The sequence below is a fragment of the Bufo gargarizans genome, chromosome 9 (genome assembly GCF_014858855.1).
Source record: "Bufo gargarizans isolate SCDJY-AF-19 chromosome 9, ASM1485885v1, whole genome shotgun sequence".
NCBI lineage: Eukaryota > Metazoa > Chordata > Amphibia > Anura > Bufonidae > Bufo > Bufo gargarizans.
Window position 1 is genome coordinate 103,344,365 of NC_058088.1, and position 24,467 is coordinate 103,368,831.

The 24,467-nt window shown below is 43.2% G+C and overlaps 1 protein-coding gene across 2 annotated transcripts; it reads left to right on the forward strand.

Annotated features, from left to right (window-relative positions):
• The first annotated feature begins 772 nt into the window (after nucleotides 1–772).
• Nucleotides 773–19,929, forward strand: ZC4H2 (zinc finger C4H2-type containing). Of its 2 annotated transcripts, XM_044306586.1 has the most exons (5): nucleotides 773–932; nucleotides 9,622–9,793; nucleotides 15,795–15,967; nucleotides 17,199–17,361; nucleotides 19,552–19,929. In XM_044306586.1, exons 1-5 carry the CDS (start codon nucleotides 880–882, stop codon nucleotides 19,663–19,665), a joined length of 675 nt encoding a protein of 224 aa, XP_044162521.1. In that variant the 5' UTR covers nucleotides 773–879; the 3' UTR covers nucleotides 19,666–19,929. The 2 variants fall into 2 exon arrangements, with proteins under 2 accessions (XP_044162521.1, XP_044162522.1); XM_044306587.1 differs by lacking the exon at nucleotides 17,199–17,361.
• The last annotated feature ends 4,538 nt before the right edge of the window (nucleotides 19,930–24,467 follow it).

A 24,467-nucleotide genomic window follows, 5' to 3' on the forward strand; every position in this document is an offset into this window, starting at 1 on the left:
CCCCTATAAGCATAAACATGTACACCATATCCTGGCACTCGTATACCCCCTATAAGCATGAACACGCACACTGGCATGCCCCCTACAACCATAAACTGGCACTGGTGGGCCTCCTATAAGCATTCCTCTGTCAAGTTCAACCTTTCACACTTAGAAACCCCATGAAATTTAGAAAAACAATGTCTTCCTATATAATTTTGGACACATGGGGGTACAGTATGGGCACGATAGGCTCCGGGTGCCTTAATACCTATCATAGTGAAGTCTAATAATAAACCTCAGGAATTGTACAGAGGATGAAGAACATGGAGGGGTCCATAGTGCACCTCCATCCGCCATCTTACAGAGGGCGCCACCTTCACACCCTCCAGCCAAGTCCTACTAGGACACGCACGACTGACTGCTCTCCAGAAGTGCCCTCCATGCCACCATTAGCCCATCCACTTCTTCCCTCACACTAATAAGCCAGTGATGAATGGGGGGAGCGGTGAAGCATGACGGAAGACATTAACACTCTCCCCCTGCAGGGCCGCACACACTCATTAGGAAGACTAATATATGATGATCCGCCGCCCCCCTCTCCTGTCAGCCCCTTCACATCATTAGCTCAGGCAAATTGATTAACCCTGGGACATTCTGCTCAAGGCTGAGAGGCAGCAGGAAGTGAGGGGAGAGGAGCCGCGCGGTGTCTTCTGGGAGATGTAGTCCCGCCGGCTCGCACGGACTGGAGGGAGATGTCAGAGCGGACTGCATTTCCCGGCAGCACCTGGGAGCGTCACTTGCTGGATCGCAGCCTGCGCTTACAGTTCTGTCCATTGTATTGTTTTGCTGGATTTTCTTCTGCGTTTCGGAGCACAGTTGTGTTGTAGAGCGCCGAGTATGGGCGATGAGCAGGAGATCATGTGTAAGCTGGAGAGCATCAAGGAGATCAGGTGAGGACACTCATTGTTCCTTCTAATCTCTGGAGCAGCGGCAGGTAGTGATGAGCCCTGTGCACCTACCTCCACCTAGGTGACAAGGACACCCCGGCATGGGGGGCAGCTGCCGCATCGTATACCTGCACTCAGCTCCTTCACCCCACGTACATCCTGTAGCCCAGGCTTCTTCAGCTATTTGTATTTATTCATTAATTTATTTTTATTTATTTACTATCTATTAATGTATTTATTAATTTCGTTTATGTATTTATTTCTGCTTATTAATGTATATTTATTTCTATTTATTCCCATTATTTCTATTTATAGTTATTTTTTATGAATGAATATTTATTAATTTACTTTGTATTCATTGATGTTTATTGTTTTGAATATTTTATTTATATGTTTATTAGTTTATTATTTATTTTGATCAATGTTGATTTCTCAGGCCTAATTCAGAGCATTTTCTGAAAAATAACTCTAAAGCATCTTTCCTGCGGGCGATGTGTCAGCATCTGTTCAGGAAAAAAGCATCAGTTTTTTTCTGCGATTGCGTTTTTTATGTCCATATTGTATTTGGATTGCATGCGTTTTATTTATTTTTTCACTCGCGTGAAGAAAAACTGAATACTGTAAATCTAAATCTCCAAGCAACCATCAGTGAAAAACTCATTGTATCCAGATGCCTTCTTTTTTTTTTTTTTCCACACAAGCCCCATGAAAAAACACACAATATAGAACACGCTGCGATATTTTTTTGTGTGAACGCAGAGATGATGCGTGAACAGGCCAATGTGCACGGCCCCATTGAAATGAATGGGTCAAGATTCAGTCCGGATCCATTGACTACACACATCCGGATGGAAAGAGCCCTAAGGGCGCATTCACATGCTGCGGATTTTGTTGCAGAAATTTCTATAACTGAAAACCAGTCACATTCAGCTGGATGGGTCTTACGGAAATCCAGATGCTTCCTGATAAAACAACCCGTTTCCAATGAATGAATTCAATAGGTCTGTGCACATTGGTCTGTTCACGCATCGTATCTGCGTTCAGGAAAAATCCCAGCATGTTCTATATTGCACGTGTTTCATGCAGTTCTGGCTCCATAGAAGAGAATGGGACTTGCGTTAAAAACGGAAGGTGTTTACATGCAGCAATCGCTTCTGCTGTATGGGAACGCGGGATCAGCGCTGCGATCATTTGTCCTCTTAGAGAATCATTGGAGGTCATTTACTAAGACCGGATTTTTACGCCAGTCTTAGATTCCCCCTACGCTGCTGTAAGATTTGTCTAATTTATGAGGAATTGTGCACCTCATCATAAATTAGGCGTATCTACGGCAGTCTGTGCACCTGGCGTACAAATTACTGCAGCCAGAGGATGTTTTTCGGCAAAATTTACGCCTGTTTCCTGGCGTGAAAAACCATCAGTGATCATCTCCTATACAATAATGAAGCGGTATTATAAGGTACACTATAGGGGAGATTTATTACGTCTTTATGACATTTTTTCTGACATAGAAAAGCTGCAAATTTGGTTTTCGCTTTCTCCGCCACTTTTCCAAAAACGTGTGCAGGAGGAGGCAGGCTGTGGGTGTGACCTTTGCGGCACAATTCTTTTAATAACACGTGTAGCAGAAAAAAGCTGCACATCGGACATGGGTCACAATTATTACACTAGGTTCACACAGTGGATTTTGACAGTTTTTGCTTCGGTTTTTCAGTTTCAGCGCCAGGGCCCTCCTTGTGGTTTAGCCCCATTGAATGGAGCTAAACCGCCCACAGACTCCACCGCCGTTTCCCATTGTGTCCGTTCAGAATCTGCTTCCAGACATGTCCGTTCTTGGTGTGGTCTGGAAAGCAACACGTAAGTCATCAGCGGCCGCATGAACGGCGGTATGGAGGTCCATTGAAAACAGTGGGAGGTGGTTTCAGCTTTTGTGACTGATCTCACACCACTGCAGGACAGATTAAGACCGTGGGGAGATTAATAAATCTCCCCCTATATACTCTAGGAATAGGGAGACACAATTGTCAAGCATCTAAAATCTTTTGTAGGAGAAACTGCCTTTGTTGCCCATAGCAACCAATCATAGCACAGCTTTCGTTTCTAATAATGCTTAGGGAAATGAAAGCTGCTCTGTGATTGGTTGCCAAGGACAACAAAGACATTTTAATAAATCTTTCCAAATAGTCAGTTAATTGAGGGCGATTTCAGTAGTGCAGTTTCACCTCTAAGGCCTTATTGTATCTAAATACCATTATTTATTATAAAGAGTAAAAATACATTGATGTGTGGGAGAATTCACTTAATGGGTTAAGTCACTTCAACTAAGGCTCCTTTCACACGAGCGAGTACAATGCGTGACGTGAACGCATAGCACCCGCACTGAATCCTGACCCATTGATTTCAATGGGTCTGTGTACATGAGCGTTTTATTTCACGCATCAGTTCTGCATTTTAAAATGCAGCATGTTCTATATTTTGTTTTTTTACACGCAGCCCTGGCCCCATGGAAACGAATGGGGCTTCAGTGAAAAACGCATTGCATCCGGAAGCAAGTGCGTATGCAATGCGTTTTTCACTGATGGTTGCTAGGAGATGTTGTTTGTAAACAACAGTTTTTTATCACGAGCGTAAAAACGCCTTAAAATGCATTGCACCCACGCGGAAAAAAAAGGAACAACTTAACGCAATCGCAGACAAAACTGATTGAACTTGCTTTCAAAATGGTGCGAGTTTCACTGAACGCACCCTGAACGCATCCGGACCTAATCCGTCACGCTAGTCGGAAAGAGGCCTAAAGGGGTTAATTCTTGACTGGAGCAATGGGGGAGTATATTCACTTCTGTCACAATGCAGCCAGTCAAGGGATACTCACCCCTTTCATTGGCTTCTAATTGTCTGTTGTACATAGACAATGGCTGGGAGTCAAGAGTCAGTGCATCTGGGACAATAGAAGGCCCTCAGTGCATCTGCTTTCACTGATTAGTATTCACTGGCCCATTATGATGGCTATACCAGAGTCAGCGGGAATCGCCTCAAGGCTCTACTTTTTGCTTTCAGTTTTATGTATGTGCATATATTTTACAAAGTCGTCTATACATCAATTCCCATATATCCTATTAGGTCATATTCACATAACCTAGTAGTGGCAAAATGTATCCAGGACTGTTTACATGGTAAACCATACTGCACAGCAAATCCTATAAAATGTTAATTTTCAGGTATTTTGAATGGAGTTCTATCATTAAAGGGGGTTTCTGTGATGTACTATAGTGCTGAAGGTGGTCAAATAGCAGTATGTACCTCACAGGTTCCCTGCTTGCTCCTGTACCGGTGCTGCCCAGTCCCCTGCCCCTCTCTCCGCTTTCTTGTTCTTCTATTTGGGGGGTACTATGACTCTTTGGGGAGAGAACACCTTAATCGGCGTGAGGAGACTTATCGGCCATACATGCTCATCTGGAATTCTGGGAAGAAAGGGATGCAAATGGTCTCTTATCAAGCTCTGCCTCCAATGCCACCAGATGTAAGGCAACTGTCCTATAAGTCAATGTTTGACCCTCTTAATAGGCCTTGAGACATGACTCAGATATTAAGTAAGCCAGTACCTCATCTGCAGACAGCTTTTTTGGGGTGGTCCAATGGACTTGGCAGCGGAATGGTGAAGGATCTGTGCGAGTAATGCTTTTTTATGCTTTACCAGCACTCGTCCACATGCAGCAGAAATTTCATTGCATAGGGTAAAACTGGCAACAAATCCATGACCTCTGCATGTAACGCATATGGATTTTGGTGCAGGCCCCATAGAAATAAATGGGATTGCGTGAAAATCGCAAGGATCCACAAGCAAGTGCGGATGCAGTACGATTTTCACGCACGGTTGCTAGGTGACGATTGGGATGGGGACCCGATCATTATTATTTTCCCTTATAACATGGTTATAAGGGAAAATAATAGCATTCTGAATGCAGAATGCATAGTACAACAGGGATGGAGGGGTTAAAATTTTTAAAAATAATTTAACTCCCCTTAATCCACTTGTTCGCGCAGCCGGAATCTCTTCTGTCTTTATCTGTGAGGAATAGGACCTTTGATGACATCACTGCGCTCATCACATGGTCCGTCACATGATCCATCACCATAGTGATGTAATCAAAGGTCCTATTCCTTACAAAAGAAGACAGAAGAGATGCCGGCTGCGCGAACAAGTGGATTAAGGTGAGTTAAATTATTTTAAAAAAAATGTAACCCCTCCAGCCCTATTGTACTATGCATTCTGTATTCAGAATGCTATTATTTTCACTTATAACCATGTTATAAGGGAAAATAATACAATCTACACTACAACTAACCCAAACCTGAACTTCTGTGAAGAAGTTCAGGTCTGGGTACCACAGTCAGTTTTGCACCTGCGCGATAAAAACTGAACATTGGAACTCAATCGCAGTCAAAACTGACTGCAATTGCGTACCTACTCGCACGGGTTTGCCGCAATGCACCAGGACTCATCCGGACACGCTTGTCTGCAAGGGGCCTAAGGGCTCTTTCACACGAGCGGATGCCGTGTGTTGAATCCGCTGCGTGATAGAAAGCCAAGCCCCGCTCTGGACAGCAGAGACACGGACTATTAACATGACTGATAATGCTCCGTGCCTGTCTGTGATCTTTTTACTCCAAAATCACAGTGACAACTTTATCTCACTGTGATTTTGTAGTAAGAAGATCACGGCGCATTATCAGTCATGTTAATGCTCCGTGTCTCTGCTGTCCAGAGCGCGGCTTGGCACTCTTTCACGCAGCGGATTACCCACACGGCATACGCTCGTGTAAAACAACCCTAAGGGCTGTTTCCCACGAGCAAGTCCATTGCGGGAATCATGCTCCGTGTGTGAGTGTGATCCTCTGCTCTGGACTTGCAGGAGCGCACGGCATTATACTGATTTATAATGCTGTGTGCCTCTGCTTGACCTTATTTCTACAGAATCATACTGACAGCTTTATGTCACTATGATTCTGTGGAAAAAAGGCCATGCAGAGACACACACATAGCATTATAAATCAGTATAATGCCGTGCGCTCCTGCAAGTCCAGAGCGGAGGATCACACTCACACATGGATCGTGATTCCCGCAATGGACTCGCTCGTGGGAAACAGCCCTAACAGTCTGTCCTTTCAGATAGACAGGCCATCAATATATGATTGGTGGGGTATGATCCTTCCCAATCACATGAATGAAGAATAGCCATCAGTGTTTTATCTCAACAAAATACCTTTAAAGTTTTATCCCATGAAAAGTATTATTATTAAATGCATTGGGCATTGCCTTGACAGTATTATTGCAATATACATCCAATAAAAAAATAAAATTATATATATATATATATATATATATATACCGTATTTTTCGCCGTATAAGACGCACTTTTTCTTCCCCCAAAATGGGGGAGAAATGCCCCTGCGTCTTATACGGCGAATGCAGTCAGTTTTACATCGCTGGCAGCGATGTAAAGCGAGCGGGGACTCGGGGAGGGACTGGGAGGAGGAGCTGGGGCCGGCAATAGCGGCGGGGCGGTGCAGTCACTGTACTAAAGGCCCGCCCCGCCGCTCCGGTGTACTAATAAAATATGTCATATTCAATTAATGGTTATTAAATATGCCCCTTTATGCCTAATGGTACCTTAAATCCTAAGCGCATCTGTACAATGCAGGCCGGGCGGGCGGCAGCGTAACTCCCTGATGTCACGTGCCTGCGCCGCCTACTTTATGAATGAAGCAGGCGGCGCAGGCAAGTGACGTCAGTGAGTGACGCGCCGCGCCGGCTGCCCGGCCTGCCGGCATTGTACTGAAGCGCTTAGGATTTAAGGTACTTTTAGGAATAAAGAGGCATATTTAATAACTATTAATTGAATAAGACATATTATATTAGTATACTGGAGCGGCGGGGGATCTGTGGATGGCACAGTTATGGGCGGGGAGGGTCTGTGGATGACACATGTATAACAGTGCCATCCACAGATCCCCCCCCCTGTAACAGTGCCAGCCACAGATCCCCCTGTAACAGTGCAAGCCACAGATCCCCCCATAACAGTGTCCGTCATCCACAGATCCCCCCCATAACAGTGTCCGTCATCCACAGATCCCCCCATAACAGTGTCCGTCATCCACAGATCCCCAGTAATAGTGCCATCCACAGACCACCTAGTTCCAAACCCACCAAACCCACAGCACACCTTTTGGTTAAAAATATTTTTTTTCTTATTTTCCTCCCCAAAAACCTAGGTGCGTCTTATACGCCGGTGCGTCTTATACGGCGAAAAATACGGTATATATTTTATTTTTTTCTTGTACAGGGTACATTATATTTTCCTGTCTGGTCGTGTCCCTGCTATTTTCTTTCTTCTGGTCCAACTTCTGCATTCAGTGGTGGACTAACATATTAGCTTTCTTCCTAGTAGCTCAGTGCCGTAGTGATCTCATAGTGAAGTGGCCCAGGCACCATTCATTCATCCATCCATCTATCCCTACTTCTAAATTCATAGAAACATATAGCCACATCTCTCTAGACAGAGAAGGGAATTGTGGAGGCATTGTATACTATATTTTTCTCTGGGACTACTGTATATGTGAGGGACTATAATCTATGCAGAGGGGAAGGGGTTAACAAGAGATTTGCAGTGCATTCTGGGAGATGTAGGTGCTTGATGAGCTGCTGCCCAACCACAGAAAGGGAAGCAAGCCTTCTAGAAATGTTCATTAAAAAAAAAAACTGTTTTGAATTTGTGGGATAACCACTTCAAACTAACATATAGGGCTGCAGACGGCCTCCCTGCTGATACGCCAGCACGTCCCTGGCTGCTGTCTACATCAAATGACAACCAAGCCAAAGCATGTCTAAAGCAGCCTGTACCTGCTGACATGGTATCTGTAAAACACAAAAAGGAGAAAAAAAAATGTGCAAATAGTGCTTGTGCAAAAAGGTACAACTTCTTGATGCCCCCCGCTGTAAGTCTGCCTTATATACCATTTAGCTTCCATAATATACATACCATAACGAGACCGCATGTACGGTTTGTACTGTGTGTGTGGCCGACACTCGGACTATGCCTGTTTGGACAGCTGCAGATTTATGTTCCGGTTCTTGATATGCTCAGGCTCTTTTGGTCTTCTCCAACAGTAACAGCATGTGGTAGAACTGCCTCAACATTGTGTAACGATGCAAGTATTAGGTACCATTCCTGCTCTAGTTCATTTATTCTCCAACTGGGTTTATTTACAACAAGGGGTCTCAGTGGTTCCAAAATGTGAAAATGTTTAAAGGGGTTATCAAACCCCTAAAATGACCCCCCCTAATGCCCGGCCCCTCATATAGGTTATACTTACCCCGCTCCCCGGCACCCGCGCCACTTCTGATCCCTGCACGTCCGCAGCCGCATCTTTTGATACGGGAAGGGGGGCTCGTCTCGGTCACAGCCTGCTATTGGAGGTCCACCGATTATCCACCTGCCACCCTTTCGCGGGATGTTTTGAACCCTGCGATGGGGAAATGCAGCAGTGGCCGTGCAGGGAGATCAGGAGCGATGCGGGTGTCGGGGAGCAGGTTAAATATAACTTAAATGAGGGGCCCGGGCATGGGGGGGGGGGGGGGGGTCATTATAAGGGTTGAATAACCCCTTCAATTGTGAGTGAAGGGAAGCATGGCCATGGTGCTCTTTTGGCAGTTGTTCCAGGCCACTCATTAGAGCAGTAATACCGAACTGGCGGCCTAGGGTCATATCCAATCGACGTGTCTGATCTGCAGCATCCAGAGAAAGTCAAATTCCTATTGTGCAACTGCTTTCCCCAGTACAATGATCTATGTATGGGCTTTTTTATAGACCTGTGTTCTTTTAGTGTCTTCCGGAAAAGATCTAGAATGTTTTTATCTTTTCCTTCTGCCATAAAATATTTGGAGAAACTACTGGCCACTAATACAGCTCTGAGATTGTCTGATTCTTCTCTTTGACCTTGTTCTGGCTGGATGCGATGTGTATACCTTTACTGGATTAGGGTTGTCCCACAGTCGTCATTTTTCAGCAATCCATAGAATAGGTAATAAATGTCAAATTGATGGGGGGCCCTCATAATCATTATAATGGGCATCCTGAGTACCCCAATTCCTCCTCACTGCACAACCACAATGAGGGGAAGTTTGAAGGGAGCAGCAGTTGTGCATGCCCACCATACCTCTATTCAGAATCTATGGGAAAGACGTTGAATGAAGTGGCGGTGTGCCTGCTCGACTTCTGCTCCATTCAAACTAGTAGTTACTTGAGGTCCAGGCCGTTGGGCCCCAAATATTCAGACATTTATCACCTATCCAACCCCTGAAAGGTGACCATAGGTAGAAAGTTCTGCCCTGGTTTTAACATGGGAACATTCTGCTTTAACAACATCAAAAAACAGATTAATAACAATAAGGTGTAGGTTTTATTTCCTTAGCCCAATATGTGACAGACATTCACCTGTTAATAATGTGGTGCACTTTGCTCCAACATACTTCAGATTAGTATTGGCCTATGAAATGCTAGTTTTTATACATCCTCCCCAGTGTGAGCTCATGCTTCATCCAGGTGACTATGGTGGGAAGCAACTTTATTATGATCCATCTATTAAGACCTGGTCTTTCATAGGATAATTGCAGCATTATTTGTTTCTTTAGGAACAAGACTCTTCAGATGGAGAAGATAAAGGCTCGCTTGAAAGCAGAGTTTGAGTCTCTGGAGTCGGAGGAGAGGCACCTGAAGGAGTATAAGCAAGAAATGGATCTTCTACTTCAGGAAAAAATGGCTCATGTAGAAGAGCTGAGGCTTATACATGCTGATATCAATGTGGTATGTGCTCTACTTCATACATACAGTGATGGTTTGTCAAAGAAGACCTCTTCATCCATACATGTAGGCCTGACTGCTGGGACTTGCCCAAAAACTGGGATGTGCCTTTAGAAACTGAAAAGAAATGCGGGTTAGCCACCCGTACATGTGCATGGCACGTAACATTGAATGATCCATAAATGTCTACTAATAGAAACCCACTTTAATGCATGCTATATTATAGATAGACCAGTGACCTATTTTTTTGGACAGGTTTCTATTCGTTTTTGAGCCTAGCTATGGATTCCTTAGGAAACCTTTGGCGTAGCGTGGACCCTCACTTCCCCTCCGTTATGCCTCATAGGCTTCAGGCCACTAGGCCTAAAGCCTATAAGACAGTAGAGTGACGCAGGACTCGATTACCTTACTGTGACCTCCTGTGTCGGATCTTGCGGGAAGGCACAGTGAGGCGTTCGTGACCGCCTGCGCTGGGACGCCACAAGCTGTAATGGAGAGAGGTAAGTATTTTTTTTGTACCGTACCCTAATTGCAGAGGTATTGGGGGCACTATGGGGGTGGGGGAGGAGCAGAGAGAGGAGGACCGAGGACCTCATACTAATAAGAGTGGAGTGGCCATTATATTAATACCAAAGAGGGGCCCAAAACATTAATACCAAAGAGGGGGCCATTACATTAATACCAAAGAGGGGGCCATTACATTAATACCAAAGAGGGGGCCATTACATTAATACCAAAGAGGGGGCCATTACATTAATACCAAAGAGGGGGCCATTACATTAATACCAAAGAGGGGGCCATTACATTAATTATAATAATACAGAGAGGGTCATTAATATTAATAATAATACTAATACAGAGGGGGCCATTATAATATACAGGGGGAATAATATTATGGGGAATGGGGGACTATCTGTCTGGCTATAGCACAGTATTGGGGGGCAGCAGGATGACAGTGTTGAGACACCAGGAAAATGAGGATGATATTAAAGTGAGGAACGGCTGAAAGAAGGTATCATGGCGGTCTTATCTCTGAATAAAGACGTTGAGGAAAGTCTACATCACAGGAGACGTCACTGGATGTAACAGGTATGGTGCAGTATTCTACTGTAATAATAATTTCCATCTACATATCTGTTTCACGGTAGGGTTGGGGGAGGAGATTGAGAATATGGCCCACCCTGCCACATTCCGGCCCCAGACTTCAGGTCACACTGTGCGTGTTCTGAATTCTGGGGCCTCACACCCACCTACTACATTCTCTGTACTCAGAGAGTTATTACTGTTATCTGTGGTGTTACATAGGACTGCAGGTGACATCTACTACATTATCTGTGCTCAGAGAGTTATCACTGTGTTATCTGAGGTGTTACATAGGACTGCAGTTGACATCTACTACGTTATCTGTATTCAGAGAGTTATCAGTGTTATCTGTGGTGTTACATAGGACTGCAACTGATCTATTACATTATCTGTAAAAATGGGCATGTCCACAGGCTGGTAGGGGGTGCAATTTTTGGCTTGCCCCAGGTTCTGGCAACCCACGCTACACCACTGTAAGCTAGGAGGGGGATCAGATTAGGTCAGTACATGTTGATCTCACATTCAGGTTTCTTGATGCAGTTTGGGGATCTAAAGTCATGATTGGATCATGAAAAGAAAGTATAGGACAGATATAACTTTTTTTTTTTATTCACTCCAAAACTGCATCAAGAAACCCAAACACGTGGCCGTACCCTTGTCATGTACAGCAGGAAACAAGGAAGTGTCAAGGCTCTTAGGCCTCATGCACACAACCATATTTTTTGCCACATCTGATCCATGTTTTTTGCAGATTGGATGTGGATACATTCATTTCAATATGTGCTGTCCGCATCCATATGTCTGTGTGGCAGTTCCGCAAAAAAGATGGCGCATGTGCTATACTTGTCCTTTTTATGGACAAGAATAGGACCCTTGGAAAGTGCGGAATTCACATGGCTGGTATCCAAGTTCTGCAGATCCATGGTCTACAAAACAGATACGGTTGTGTTCATGAGGCCTAAGTCCCCAACTGGACCCTCACTTCATATTTTACACCATTATCAGAACCAGTCTGCGCTTAAAGGAAATGACTAGATACTGTATGACTTCATTCAAGTGCATGTGTAGAGCTGTATTGTGTTCTGTGTGCCCCAGAGCCATGTGTCATGTACAGGTTATCAGCATTAACATTATTGTCTTTGGGGTAAAGATTAATAGCAAAAAAAAAGAGATAATTATAGCAATGGAGTGGAAAGGCCAAATGCCTCCTTGGAATTCCTTTGGCTCTTACTGAGAGCACTCCTTGGATCAGCGGGTGATATAATGTGTTTACACAGTTCTGGACTTTCCAACATTGATTAATTGATTGGTGAGTAGAACGCTTCCAATCATTTTGTTTCTAATAAAATGAAAGGCGTTATGTGATTTTTTTTTTTTTTTTTTTCTGAAGACTGCATGTTAAAGCGGACCTAAATATGCAGTTCTCTCTAAGGACATATGGCAAGGATGGGTCTATTCTTCTATTATTCCTAATGACAGAAAAAATAGGGCCCTTATATAATTAGGAGCCACCCCCTCGTGCTTCTGAGCAGCTTTGTCTCCGAGAATACATAGAGCCGTGACAGATATACTTTAAATAACTTTTCAGTTCTCTTTGATAAAAAATATGGCCCTTGTACTATATGTACGTATAGTGCTTTTGTGGTTAGAGGGGGCCCTTCAGCATGATGTAGCTTATTGAACCAAGCCCAGAGTATTACAGCAGTACCTTTATTATTCTAATATGCTGCTGCTGTTCAGTGCAACAAGGGCTGACACTATCCCTTCATTGCACCCTAGCTCCACCAATGTACACAGGAAGCCCCTCCTTCCCTTGTTTGATTGACAGCTATTTTTTATTTTATTTTTTTTATTCACTCCAAAACTGCATCAAGAAACCCAAACATGTGGCCGTGCCCTTGTCATGTACAGCAGGAAACAAGGAAGTGTCAAGGCTCTTAGGCCTCATGCACACAACCATATTTTTTGCCACATCTGATCCATTCTTTTTGCAGATTGGATGTGGATCCATTGATTTCAATATGTGCTGTCCGCATCCATATGTCTGTGTGGCAGTTCCGCAAAAAAGATGGCGCATGTGCTATACTTGTCCATATACAGTTGGCTCGGCCCAGAGGACACATGCCCTAAATTGGGATAACAGAAAGTTGCTGCCAGTCAGCCCGGTGGGCCACCTATTTTCCCAAGAACAATAGGATTGGGCAGTTAAGTTCCAACTGGTCGATCCTTATCTCCTCCGACATCTGCTGTCGTGGACAGTTGGGAGTCCTCCATGCACATTAGATGGTTGGATGTCCTACTGAAATCGACAGGTTCGAAACCTAATGCGTATGGCAGCTATGACATCTGCATTGTACCTGTGCTGTGCAGTAAAAGCTGAATTTTCAGGTCACAGGCATAGATTGCCATATCTCTTAATGCTTCAGCTCCCTCTCCAGTCATCCATACCAGAATTCAAATTGCTGGTTAAATGTCATCGCAGCATAATTGTTTGTGACATTATCCCCACGGTGTTGTAATTTCCAAACGTAAAGCTTTGCTTCATTTACCTCAATCATCTAACAGCATTTATTCCGAAGGGATTACTTCCCATTAATAATTATTGCCAGCAATGCTAGCACGCACTATTTTGGTATTCGCGTTTCGCCAATGGCAGGGATTGCTAGAAACTGTCAGAATATGCCCATGCAAAAGTTAGCAGACTACATAAGAGCCCACTGATTCTAAACACGTAAGTGGACTGCAGCAATGATATTGTAATGTAAAGATGTAAATGAAGTAGATGGATTTTAGCTTGATGCTGGCGCTTCCGCCTATGTTAGCTTTGCTTATTCAGCTATATTATATTGTGGCTATGAAGAATGTTATTGATATCAGATGTATGTATTTTTTATTGATTTTGTGGTGCAAGAAATAACTTACAGACAAAGTATATATGTTACGGCAGTGGGTGTGGACCCACTGTGTCACCTAAACAGATTTTTACTTTGGGCTGAATCTAAGGGCATTATCCTGGCAGTCCCCTGGTCTTCACCCTTTATTAGGGATCTGGAATTCGCTGCAGGGGAATCACCAGGCTGCTGCTTCCTGGGTTAGCTTATATATGACAGCAGACCTACGGGGTCAGAGACACAAGTGTAGGGCACGAGAGGCCAGTCAGAAATTGTAGTCGGGGGACAAACCAAAATCAGGGCAGGTGAAGTACGAGCAATTTGGTGAGATCAGGGCGAAAGAGCAATGCAGAGGCCAGCCACACGTCAGGGTAGGTCAGGCAGCGAAGGGTCACAATCCAGGAAACTGACAGAAGTCGGGACATAGGCAGACAGCGACTATAGCACACCTTTGTAGGATACTTTCAGGCTAGTACCCCATTGCTCAGGCACCCTTCCAAGGGAAAGGTGCCTTAAGTACCACAAGGAAGCCAGCTATAGGATGGGGCAGATTAGGCGGCATGCTGTCCCTTTAAGATGCAGAGGCTGTCCTATGGCGAGAGGAAGAGAGGCCTTGCGGCAAGCAGGCTATGAGGGACAGAGCAGCCCCAGCAGCTGTGCTTGCCGGGAAGGGGAGAACAGGAGGTGAGTCCGCTCTACTGGACTATAGAAACCTGGGACCGCTGTAACAATATATGACCTTATAAATGGCACAGTAATTCCTTTCTGTTGCTAAAAAGTGATTATAAATGTGTTGACTAGATTGGACATACCACCTCATATTTACTCAAAAGGGTATTCTGCTTAGATGAAGTTTTACCCTAGCCACATTGGTGGGGGTTTGACTGCTGGGTCCTCCACTGATAAGAGAAACAGGGGCCCTGGCTGCACCCCACAAAATGAATGGAGTGGCAGGTCAAGCATGAGCACTGCAGCTCCCTTTGTCTATGGGACCGCTGGAAATAGCCCAGTGCTTGTACTTGGTTATCTCTGGCAGTCCCATAGAGAGAGTGCACGCTCAACCTGCCACTCCATTCTTCTCAGAGGGCCTCCATTCTTGTGATCTGTGAGAATCCCTGCAGTCGGATCTCCACCAATCTGTTATCCCCCTAACCTGTGGATCAGGGATAACTTCATCTAAGTAGGATACACCCTTTAAAGTATTTAGCTGCAGTATTAGAGCTAAATACAAATTACCTCTTGCTCCTCTTAATGACTGATGGCTCTCCCACTTCATGAGAACGGGTACCCAGTACCACCAAGAGGCACCTGAAACGAATGGAGTAGCATATCAGGCCTGCAATCTGCCACTCCTTTCTTCCTTATGGGAGTTCCGGAAATAGCCAAGCACTGACTGTACTCTGCTGTCTCTGGCACTCCTGTAGAGATGGAGCGGCAGTAGCTCCGCCTACCTCCGTTCGTTTCAGGAGGTGTGATCGTAGGGGTTCCAGCGGTAAGACCTCTACCAATCTATTCTGTGGATAGGGGATAACTTGTAATAACTGGAATACCCCTTTAAATTGAAGTGCTCACTTCTCTCACTAAGAAAAATGTATCATTAGCCTTTGTGGCAGTTATACGGCTTTATCACTGAAGTTGCCTGTGCTATTAGGGAACACAGAATTTAATAGAACGTGTCACTTATGTAATGGTAGAAGTCACAGAATTGTAGGCAACGTCTTTGCTAAAAATACTGTAGGACAAAACAGTTATATGAGGTTTACCATTAATCCAAAAGGTGTTTCAAACGTTTTCTAGTAGGGGATTAAAAATCATCAAATATAGTTTTTATAGTGTGAATAAAGCCTTAATTTGCACCTTTATAAAATAAATGCCAATTCATGAGGGCATTCGTACGTATCCCTTCTCTGCATTATAGTAAGTACTGGAGGACTAAAACAATAAGTAAGTAAGTAAGCGATCATGTGTCTGACATTGTCATTATGGTTACCAAAAAACCCATTGTGATATTCACGTTTTATTCACCGCAGATGGAAAACACAATCAAGCAGTCCGAGAATGACCTGAACAAACTGCTAGAGTCCACCCGACGCCTGCATGAAGAATACAAACCTTTGAAAGAGCATGTAGATGCCCTGAGAATGACTCTTGGTCTACAGAGGCTTCCGGACCTGTGTGAAGAAGAGGAAAAGCTGTCTCTGGAGTAAGTGGTTCATATGACCATGATTATATCAAAAATGCATTACTCGTGACCTCATATAAAGTGCATATCATGATAACAAACAGTGATAGTGTAGGTATAAATACATGATTATCAATAAAATTATACAAGGTGCTCAGTAGGTGTCAATAACAACTTGATTAAAACCTTAAAAACATGTGGAGTGGTCACGTTCGGTCGTGATGGCATGATGGAACCTGCTTGGCATCTCGCGAGAGCACGAATAGCGGCGCATACGCAGGCCGCTTTTCCGGACACCAAGCAGGTTCCATCGTGCCATCACGACCGAACGTGACCACTCCACATGTTTTTAAGGTTTTAATCAAGTTGTTATTGACACCTACTGATCACCTTGTATATTTTTATTGATAATCATGTATTTATACCTACACTACCACTGTTTGTTATCATGATATGCACTTTATATGTGGTCACGAGTAATGCATTTTTGATATAATCATGGTCAGACCGTTGAATTATGTTTTTAATGTCTCATTTGTGATTTATTTTGCACTTTATTAACTAATCATGGATTTTGATTATGTAAATTGTTTGCACTATTTATGTATGATACTATGCACATGTTATTCAGCTGGACAAAGGCTCCATAGAGAGATCTGAAACGTTGCTGCTAGATGGGTCAATAAACCATCCACTTTTTTCATCGTTACCTTTGAAGTGCTGCCTTTTTTCTTTTATATATGCCATTGGGACCTTGGTCGCAGGCACCTGCATTTAATGTGTGCTGCTTTTTTTTTCTTTTTCTTTATATATATATATTATAAAGAGAGAGAGAGAGAGAGAGAGCTAGATAGCTTTGAAGTATAACATGAACGTGGCTGCCACTAGAGGGAGCTTGGAAGCTTACTGAATACAGTGTCATTCATTTTATATATAAACAGATCCAGTACACTCATAAGCTTCCTCTAGTGGCAACACATTCAATTGAATTTACTGTGTTGTTTCTAGCACTTTCATGTGTTGTTCTGCTGGATTTTCCGTATTGAACTTCATCCCCTAGCCAAGTGACTAGAACTTTACTATAATTTTGCAATAGAGTTGTCGCCTGCTACAATGGGTAACACATTCACCATACCATAGACAATTATTCGATCAATAGATAATAACAGTAGTCTAGTCTATTTCTTGACAAGGCTTTTTGGAACGTAACACTGGTTTTGAATGAAAATTAACACTTGTACTTTTCTTGTAGCTATTTTGAAAAACAGAAAGCCGAGTGGCAAACAGAGCCCCAGGAGCCACCTATACCAGAATCCCTGGCAGCAGCCGCCGCAGCTGCCCAGCAGCTACAAGTAGCCAGAAAGCAGGATACCAGACAGACAGCTACATTCCGCCAGCAGCCGCCTCCCATGAAGGTATAGTGTCATCTGGTTTTGCCAACTACTGAACGCCATATACCATGTACTATAATAGCATAGGGAAATTTTGTGCTCTTGCGTTTTTTTTCCTTTGCTTCTGTATTTACTGTAGAATGTCAAACATGTGATCCTATGAGTACAGGAACTGTGCCCATGCGATCACCATGGAAGCTTTTGCTGCAACAGCCGGGACCTTAGATGATGTGGTCAGTGACAGACCTTAGATGGTGTGGTCAGTGACAGACCTTAGATGGTGTGGTCAGTGACAGACCTTAGATGGTGTGGTCAGTGACAGACCTTAGATGGTGTGGTCAGTGACAGACCTTAGATGGTGTGGTCAGTGACAGACCTTAGATGGTGTGGTCAGTGACAGACCTTAGATGGTGTGGTCAGTGACAGACCTTAGATGGTGTGGTCAGTGACAGACCTTAGATGGTGTGGTCAGTGACAGACCTTAGATGGACAGACGGGGCTGCCTTTGTCACCCCGTCATCTTCCCTCCTTTCTCTATGACTTGATTGTAAGGTGTCGTTGGGTTTCTATGGGAGCCAGTGGCCCCTAGGTCTGCCATCTTGGTAAACCTCTTAGGCTCTGCCAGGCGGAAGTGCTCTGTCAGCAACACAGAGTTATTACAGTGTATTATATGAGCACTCAAGCTCATGCATGGTCAAGTCCTATAGTGGGACTAACAAAAATTCAAAAAAGTTTAAAATACAAATAAATATGTTTCCCCCATTAAAATGCATTCTCGTGTTAAAATACATATATTTGGCATTGCTACATTCATTATGACCTGAACTATTAAATTATCACGTTATTTAAACTGCATGGTGCTTTTTTTTTTTTTTATATCTACCCCAAATTGAAAAAAAAAACTCGCACAACTCTGTGGATGAAGGGATAAAAAAATTGATACTCTCAGAATATTGCAACACAAAAAAAACTTAATGGAAAAAGTGTTTTTATTGTGTAAAAGTAGGAGGAAAAAAAAAACCTACACAAATTTATTATTGGTGTAATGGTACTGACTAATTGAATATGAGGTAATATGTCTTTTACATTCCTCCTTCCAGAAAAAAAACCCTAATAAAAGTACCTCAAATTGCTGTCATTGAAAAATACAACCATGACACTAAGAAACAAGACTTCAAATGTCGATAGAAAAATAAAAAAGTTAGATCACTTAAAATGTGATGAAAATAAAAAATAAAGACCCAAACAGGCCTGGTTGTTGAGGGATTAAGCATTAGTTTGTTGCTGCATACTGGAAGTTGTAGTTTGAAAATGGCCTGAGAACCACAGGTTGGGAGTACTGCCGTAAATCATAGTCTGTCATCAAATGTTTCTTCATTTAGAGGCAAGAATGTTTTACCACCTGCGTGGAGGATTATGGAGCTCTGTCATAGGATGTAGTTATGGTTCATCTTTCAAAAGATTTTAATTTTACTAGCTATGTGTTCTAGATTTGAGGAGAATGGTTGTTGGTGCAGGAATTTATTCAGATTTGAAGTCGATAATGAATTTTGGCTTCTAACGTCAACATTATAAAGCCAACATTACAGGATGAACTTGTGTTTTTCAACCCACTATGTTGCTCTATGGAGGTATCAGAGGTCTCATCAGCTTTTGGTTCCATTCATAAATTTTTTTCCTTGTCCTCCATAGTAGACTGATATGCGGTGGCTCTCTGTCTATGTGGCTATGTGCTCTTAGAGTATATTACATTATCCTCAAATAATAAACCCTATGTATTAAGCTGGGCAGTAGGCACCACAAATTTGGGTAACCGATAATATAATATGTATGGTCAGCTACTTTGTTTTGTATCACAAGCCTTTAGGAATGTGTATTCTGCAATTGTGATACAGAATGACTCTTTTTCTATGTTAAAGGGGTTTCCCTCAATTCTTGGATAGGTCATCAGTATCTGATCGGTGGGGGGTCTAACACCTGTGACCCCCGCCGATCAGCTGTTTGAAAAGGCATCAGCACTCGCAGTAGCACCGCGTCCTTCTCTCAGCTCACGAGCAAAGCGCCGTACATTGGTTGTCCTTACATTGGTTGTCCTTTGTACCACCACTCAGCCGCGTTCACTTCAGTGGGGCTGAGCTGCACCTAGGTCATGTAAGCAATGAACTTGATGGCTATAAAAAATGCATCTTCTAAACATGTATTTTATTTCCACAGGCCTGCTTGTCTTGTCACCAGCAGATCCATCGCAATGCCCCCATTTGCCCACTCTGCAAAGCAAAGAGTCGTTCTCGAAATCCAAAGAAGCCAAAACGGAAGCAAGATGAATAGAAGATTGTAGCCTCTTCTAAACGAGAAGTCCCTTTCCCCTTCCATACTTTCTAGTAACAATGTAACCTTGCTCGCCCTGAAGCCTGTGAAACCTTGAACAGAACGTGTGGTGTTTTTCTATTTAACGTGTTGTAAGCACAATGGGCCTGTTTTTTTACCGTGGTGCAGTTTTAGCATAAAACAGCTGCAAAACTACAGCCAAATATTGTACCTGTTTTCTGCTGCAGCCATACATTCCCAGTGTTTGTTGTAATTTTTATTTTATTTTTTTGTTAAAAAGGGATAAGCGATAAGAATTGACATTTTTGGTGCTATTTTCACATCCTGCCCTTTGAACAAAATTTTCCATTGCTATCAGAGGATAAGTGCATTTATTTAAGACTAAAAGAACACTCTAAATGATTACTTTAAAATGCCTCAATTACATGCCTCTTGCAAGCAAATGGGTCGAAAAAATAAAAGGGAAGAAAAAAAAAATCCTAATAAAAAGGTATTGTGTCTACTTGTGCATAAGTGACAAGATCATGCAAGGCTAAAGTATCTGCTAGAGATTTACTATGCAGCCTACGTCCACTTTCACACAGTTTAGTTTTCTGCCATTTAAAAATGCACAAAAAACACCAGCTTTGTTTATATGTAGCATTCGCTTTAGGCCCCATTCACACAACCACGGACCCAGCTGTCATACTGCCGTGTGAATGGGGCCTAATATGGCATTTTTAGTGGTGTTTATGGTGGCATTTTTATTTTACACGTTTCTGTAGAGAAACCCATGGAAAAAACGTCAATAAATAAAAATAAATGCCACTGACCCACATAATGCCACTAAAATGGTGTTTTATTTTACACTGTAGACTTTAAAGGGATTTGTCACAGCTCTGTGATGACATAATCATGTAACCAAGCCGAGTGCCAAATAGGTAGAGCTTAACTGATTGCAATGATGACCTCTTTTTTTTGATCTGTGGATACCCTGCAGAAAGATTCTGCTTTTCATCATTATGCAAATGTGCATTGAGTGTAACAAGGGTCGATATTGATCTCCTTGTGCCTAACATCAGATATTTGATATGACAGAGCCAGATATGTAACCTTGCCTAGCTCTGTAGTTTTGTGCAGGGACCATTTGTTTGCGTCCTGGAGCTGGGCTGCACTGTTCATGCACCAGTATGTGCGCAAACACCACATGCCTGAGAAATCCAGTGCCAAGCGTGATTACCAGCCTACTGCCTGGTCCAAGGTAAGGGCTGGCCAGAGAAAGGAGTGGGCTTGAGTGCAATGGCAAATGCTCTTGTTGCACTTAATGCCCATTTCTCAACAAATAAGGGCACCATTGTAATCCGGTGAGATATATACCATTTGTTTGCGTCCTGGAGCTGGGCTGCACTGTTCATGCACCAGTATGTGCACAAACATCACATGCCTGAGAAATCCAGTGCCAAGCGTGATTACCAGCCTACTGCCTGGTCCAAGGTAAGGGCTGGCCAGAGAAAGGAGTGCACTTAATGCCCATTTCTCAACAAATAAGGGCACCATTGTAATCCGGTGAGATTATATCTACAGAACTGCTATAAATCTGCTTCATTGTCTTTCCTGAGCGAACCTCTAATAAATTAACAAAAATAATGACCTTAAATCCAAGGGGTATGTGCTACATAGCTGCGAAGCCTCAGGAAAATCCACATGTGGATTTTATAGATAGTTTTACAGCAGATTTCATCCTATCCGATGGAAAGGGTGAAAGTCTATGAAACCCATTACAGAATTCACATGCCGGAAAATTCACAGTATTCCTTGAATTTCATTTCCACTACATGTGGGTGAGGATGTGCAGATACCATTTACGTGTATTGTACTGTAAATTGCTGCAAATCTGAGACATGTGAATTCAGACTATATGCTTCCATTCTTTTTCTTTCTTAAAAATTGGCTGCAAAAGGCAGACTAGTCATTCTTGTATTACATGGATGGCCACCCATCAGTATGGCTCTGACGTCCCCCAGCAAAATCAGCTGGCCACATTTTACAAGCAGTAGACTGATCAAAACTGGTGAAAAGGAAAACTGGCTTAGTTGCCCATAGCAACCAATCACATTCCACCTTTCATTTTCCCTCGGAGCTCTGAAAAATGAAAGGTGAAATCTGATTGGATGCTATGGGCAACTAAGCCAGTTTTCCTTTCCACCAGTTTTGATAAATCTCCCTCAATCCCTTTAATATTTAAAGGGGTTGTCCGGGATTGGGTACATTGGTGTAATAGTACTAGAGTGACATACATATTACATACATGCATGTCCTACCTTTGCCACATATTTATGAAGCCCTGTTTTCATATAGGAAATTCTTAGCCGGAAGTGACTGTTTTCTTATACTCGGTGACGTACCGGGTCCCTTGCAGGCGAGTCAAGCCTCTCCTTTCGGCTGCTCAGGGAGCCCGGTGACGTCATCAGCACTGATGGGTGGGCTTTAGCGCTGCCCTAGCCAGTAAAATGGCTAGGGCAGTGCTAAAGCCCACCCATCAGAGCCAGTAACGTCACTGGACACATTGCTGGGCGGCAGTGTGTTATTATAAACAAAAGAGCCCTTTCCCTGCTCGATCTAGGAGGGCTGCCTGGGTGAAAATGGAGGTTGTCCGGGTTCAACCCCTTTTAAACACAAAAGTAACTTCAAATCCAAATGGCATATTGTACGCTGTCTCCTGGCTGCCGAGGATGGAATCGTGACAAGTGCAGGGAGGAGAGAGAGCACATAATGTATGCACTTCTCTCCCCTTGTTCTCAGCACTCAGACCCCCACCCATCTAGACTTTTGACATATCAAAAGTTTTGTGAAAAGTTAGTGATCCTTAATGGCGTATTAACGCGTTAATATGAAATAATCAATTGAGTTATGAGAAATAAAGAAGAAGAATAGTTCGCAACACATTGGCAGTTTGCTGGATTTTTTCACTGCTCAGCAGTGATGTGTCCCCAAGTGGCATGTGACTCAACAGTTAGATGCTGCTTGAGGACCCTTCATCGCTGAGGCCAGTCATTGGCTGCAGTGGTGCACATAACCCTGTCCATGTGGAAGTTGACAGGCAGGGACTGGAAATTCAGTGAAGACAGCATGGAAGCCACTGAATGGCGGGGATCAGGCGAGTATAGATTTCTCCTCAAATACCACTAGGTGGAGGGTAAATAATAAATGGGACAATCCCTTTGAGGACATTCCTAAGTGTATAATCTGATTTAAGGAGGGTCAGGTTTGATCATTTGTTTATGAAATACTTGGGAAACTTTTTTGTCAGCCATGATTACAACAGGCAAATATGATGCAAACTTAGCGCTGTATTACACCAACAGATTATCTGATCAATCATTGGTGTTTCACAGACGTCCGTTTACACACACAGATCTTTTGTTATACACACCAACTAGTGGTCTGATTGGACAGATAATCTGTTGGTGTAATACAGCCCTTAAACTACTACATCATTATACCCAAGAAAAGTTCTGTGGAGAAAAGCGGAGTATGTGAGTCATTTTCTAAAGTGGTTATCTGATTTTATAAGCCCTCTTAGGGTATTTTAAGCTGACAGAAGGCCCTTTCCTGGATATGGCTGAAAACAAAATTATAAAAAAGCTGCTATGTGTGAATTTTGTAGCTCTTTTTTTTTTATCACAGCCAGTCATGGGATATCCCAGCAGCGTTCACCTTGTTGTCTATATTTTCAGACAATATTTTCAGACTCTATAATGTCAGACTTTTAGGGTACCTGCACACGAAGCAGATTTGTGTGCAGAAAATGTGCAACCCAAAAAAAGCACATAAATTTACCATTTATTGCGTTTTTTTGTGTGGTTTTTATCCGTTTTTTTTGGTGCAAATTTGAATTTTCCACAGATCTCACTCTTACATTAAAAAAGTTGAAAAAAAAATGCAACGATTGACATGCTGCAGATTTCAAATTCCACAGATCAATTTCCGTACCGCAAAGAAAAAGCAAAGTGTAAATCAGATTTGTATACTCATACACTTTGCTGGTACTTTACTACGCTGCAGTTTTTATGCACAACATCCATGCGGAAAAAAACATACGTGCAGCCACCTTTAATCAAATGATACATATACAACACGTGTGTGATAACATATGCATTAACATAGTTGGAAAGTTAGAATGAATAATTACACCCCATCTGAAACATCTATTAGTTGAAGAAAGTTGTGTTGTGTGTTGTTTTTTTCTGGCCTCAAAATAGGATCCTCAAAAATGCCTGCCTTGAACTATTTGTTTAGTAGCATTTTTAGGCTAGTTTCACACTAGCGTTCGGCTGTCCGCTCGTGAGCTCCGTTTGAAGGGGCTCACGAGCGGACCCGAACGCTTCCGTCCAGCCCTGATGCAGTCTGAATGGATGCGGATCCGCTCAGACTGCATCAGTCTGGCGGCGTTCAGCCTCCGTTCCGCTCAGCAGGCGGACACCAGAACGCTGCTTGCAGCGTTCGGGTATCTGCCTGGCCGCACGGAGGCGTGCGGATCCGTCCAGACTTACAATGTAAGTCAATGGGGACGGATCCGTTTGAAGATGCCACAATATGGCTCAATCTTCAAGCGGATCCGTCCCCCATTGACTTTCAATGTAAAAGTCTGGACGGATCCGCTCAGGCTAATTTCACACTTAGCTTTTTTTTGCCAATATAATGCAGACGGATCCGTTCTGAACGGAGCCTCCGTCTGCATTAATATGATCGGATCCGTTCAGAACGGATCCGATCGAACGCTAGTGTGAAAGTAGCCTTTGGTGTTTGAGATATTTTTGCCC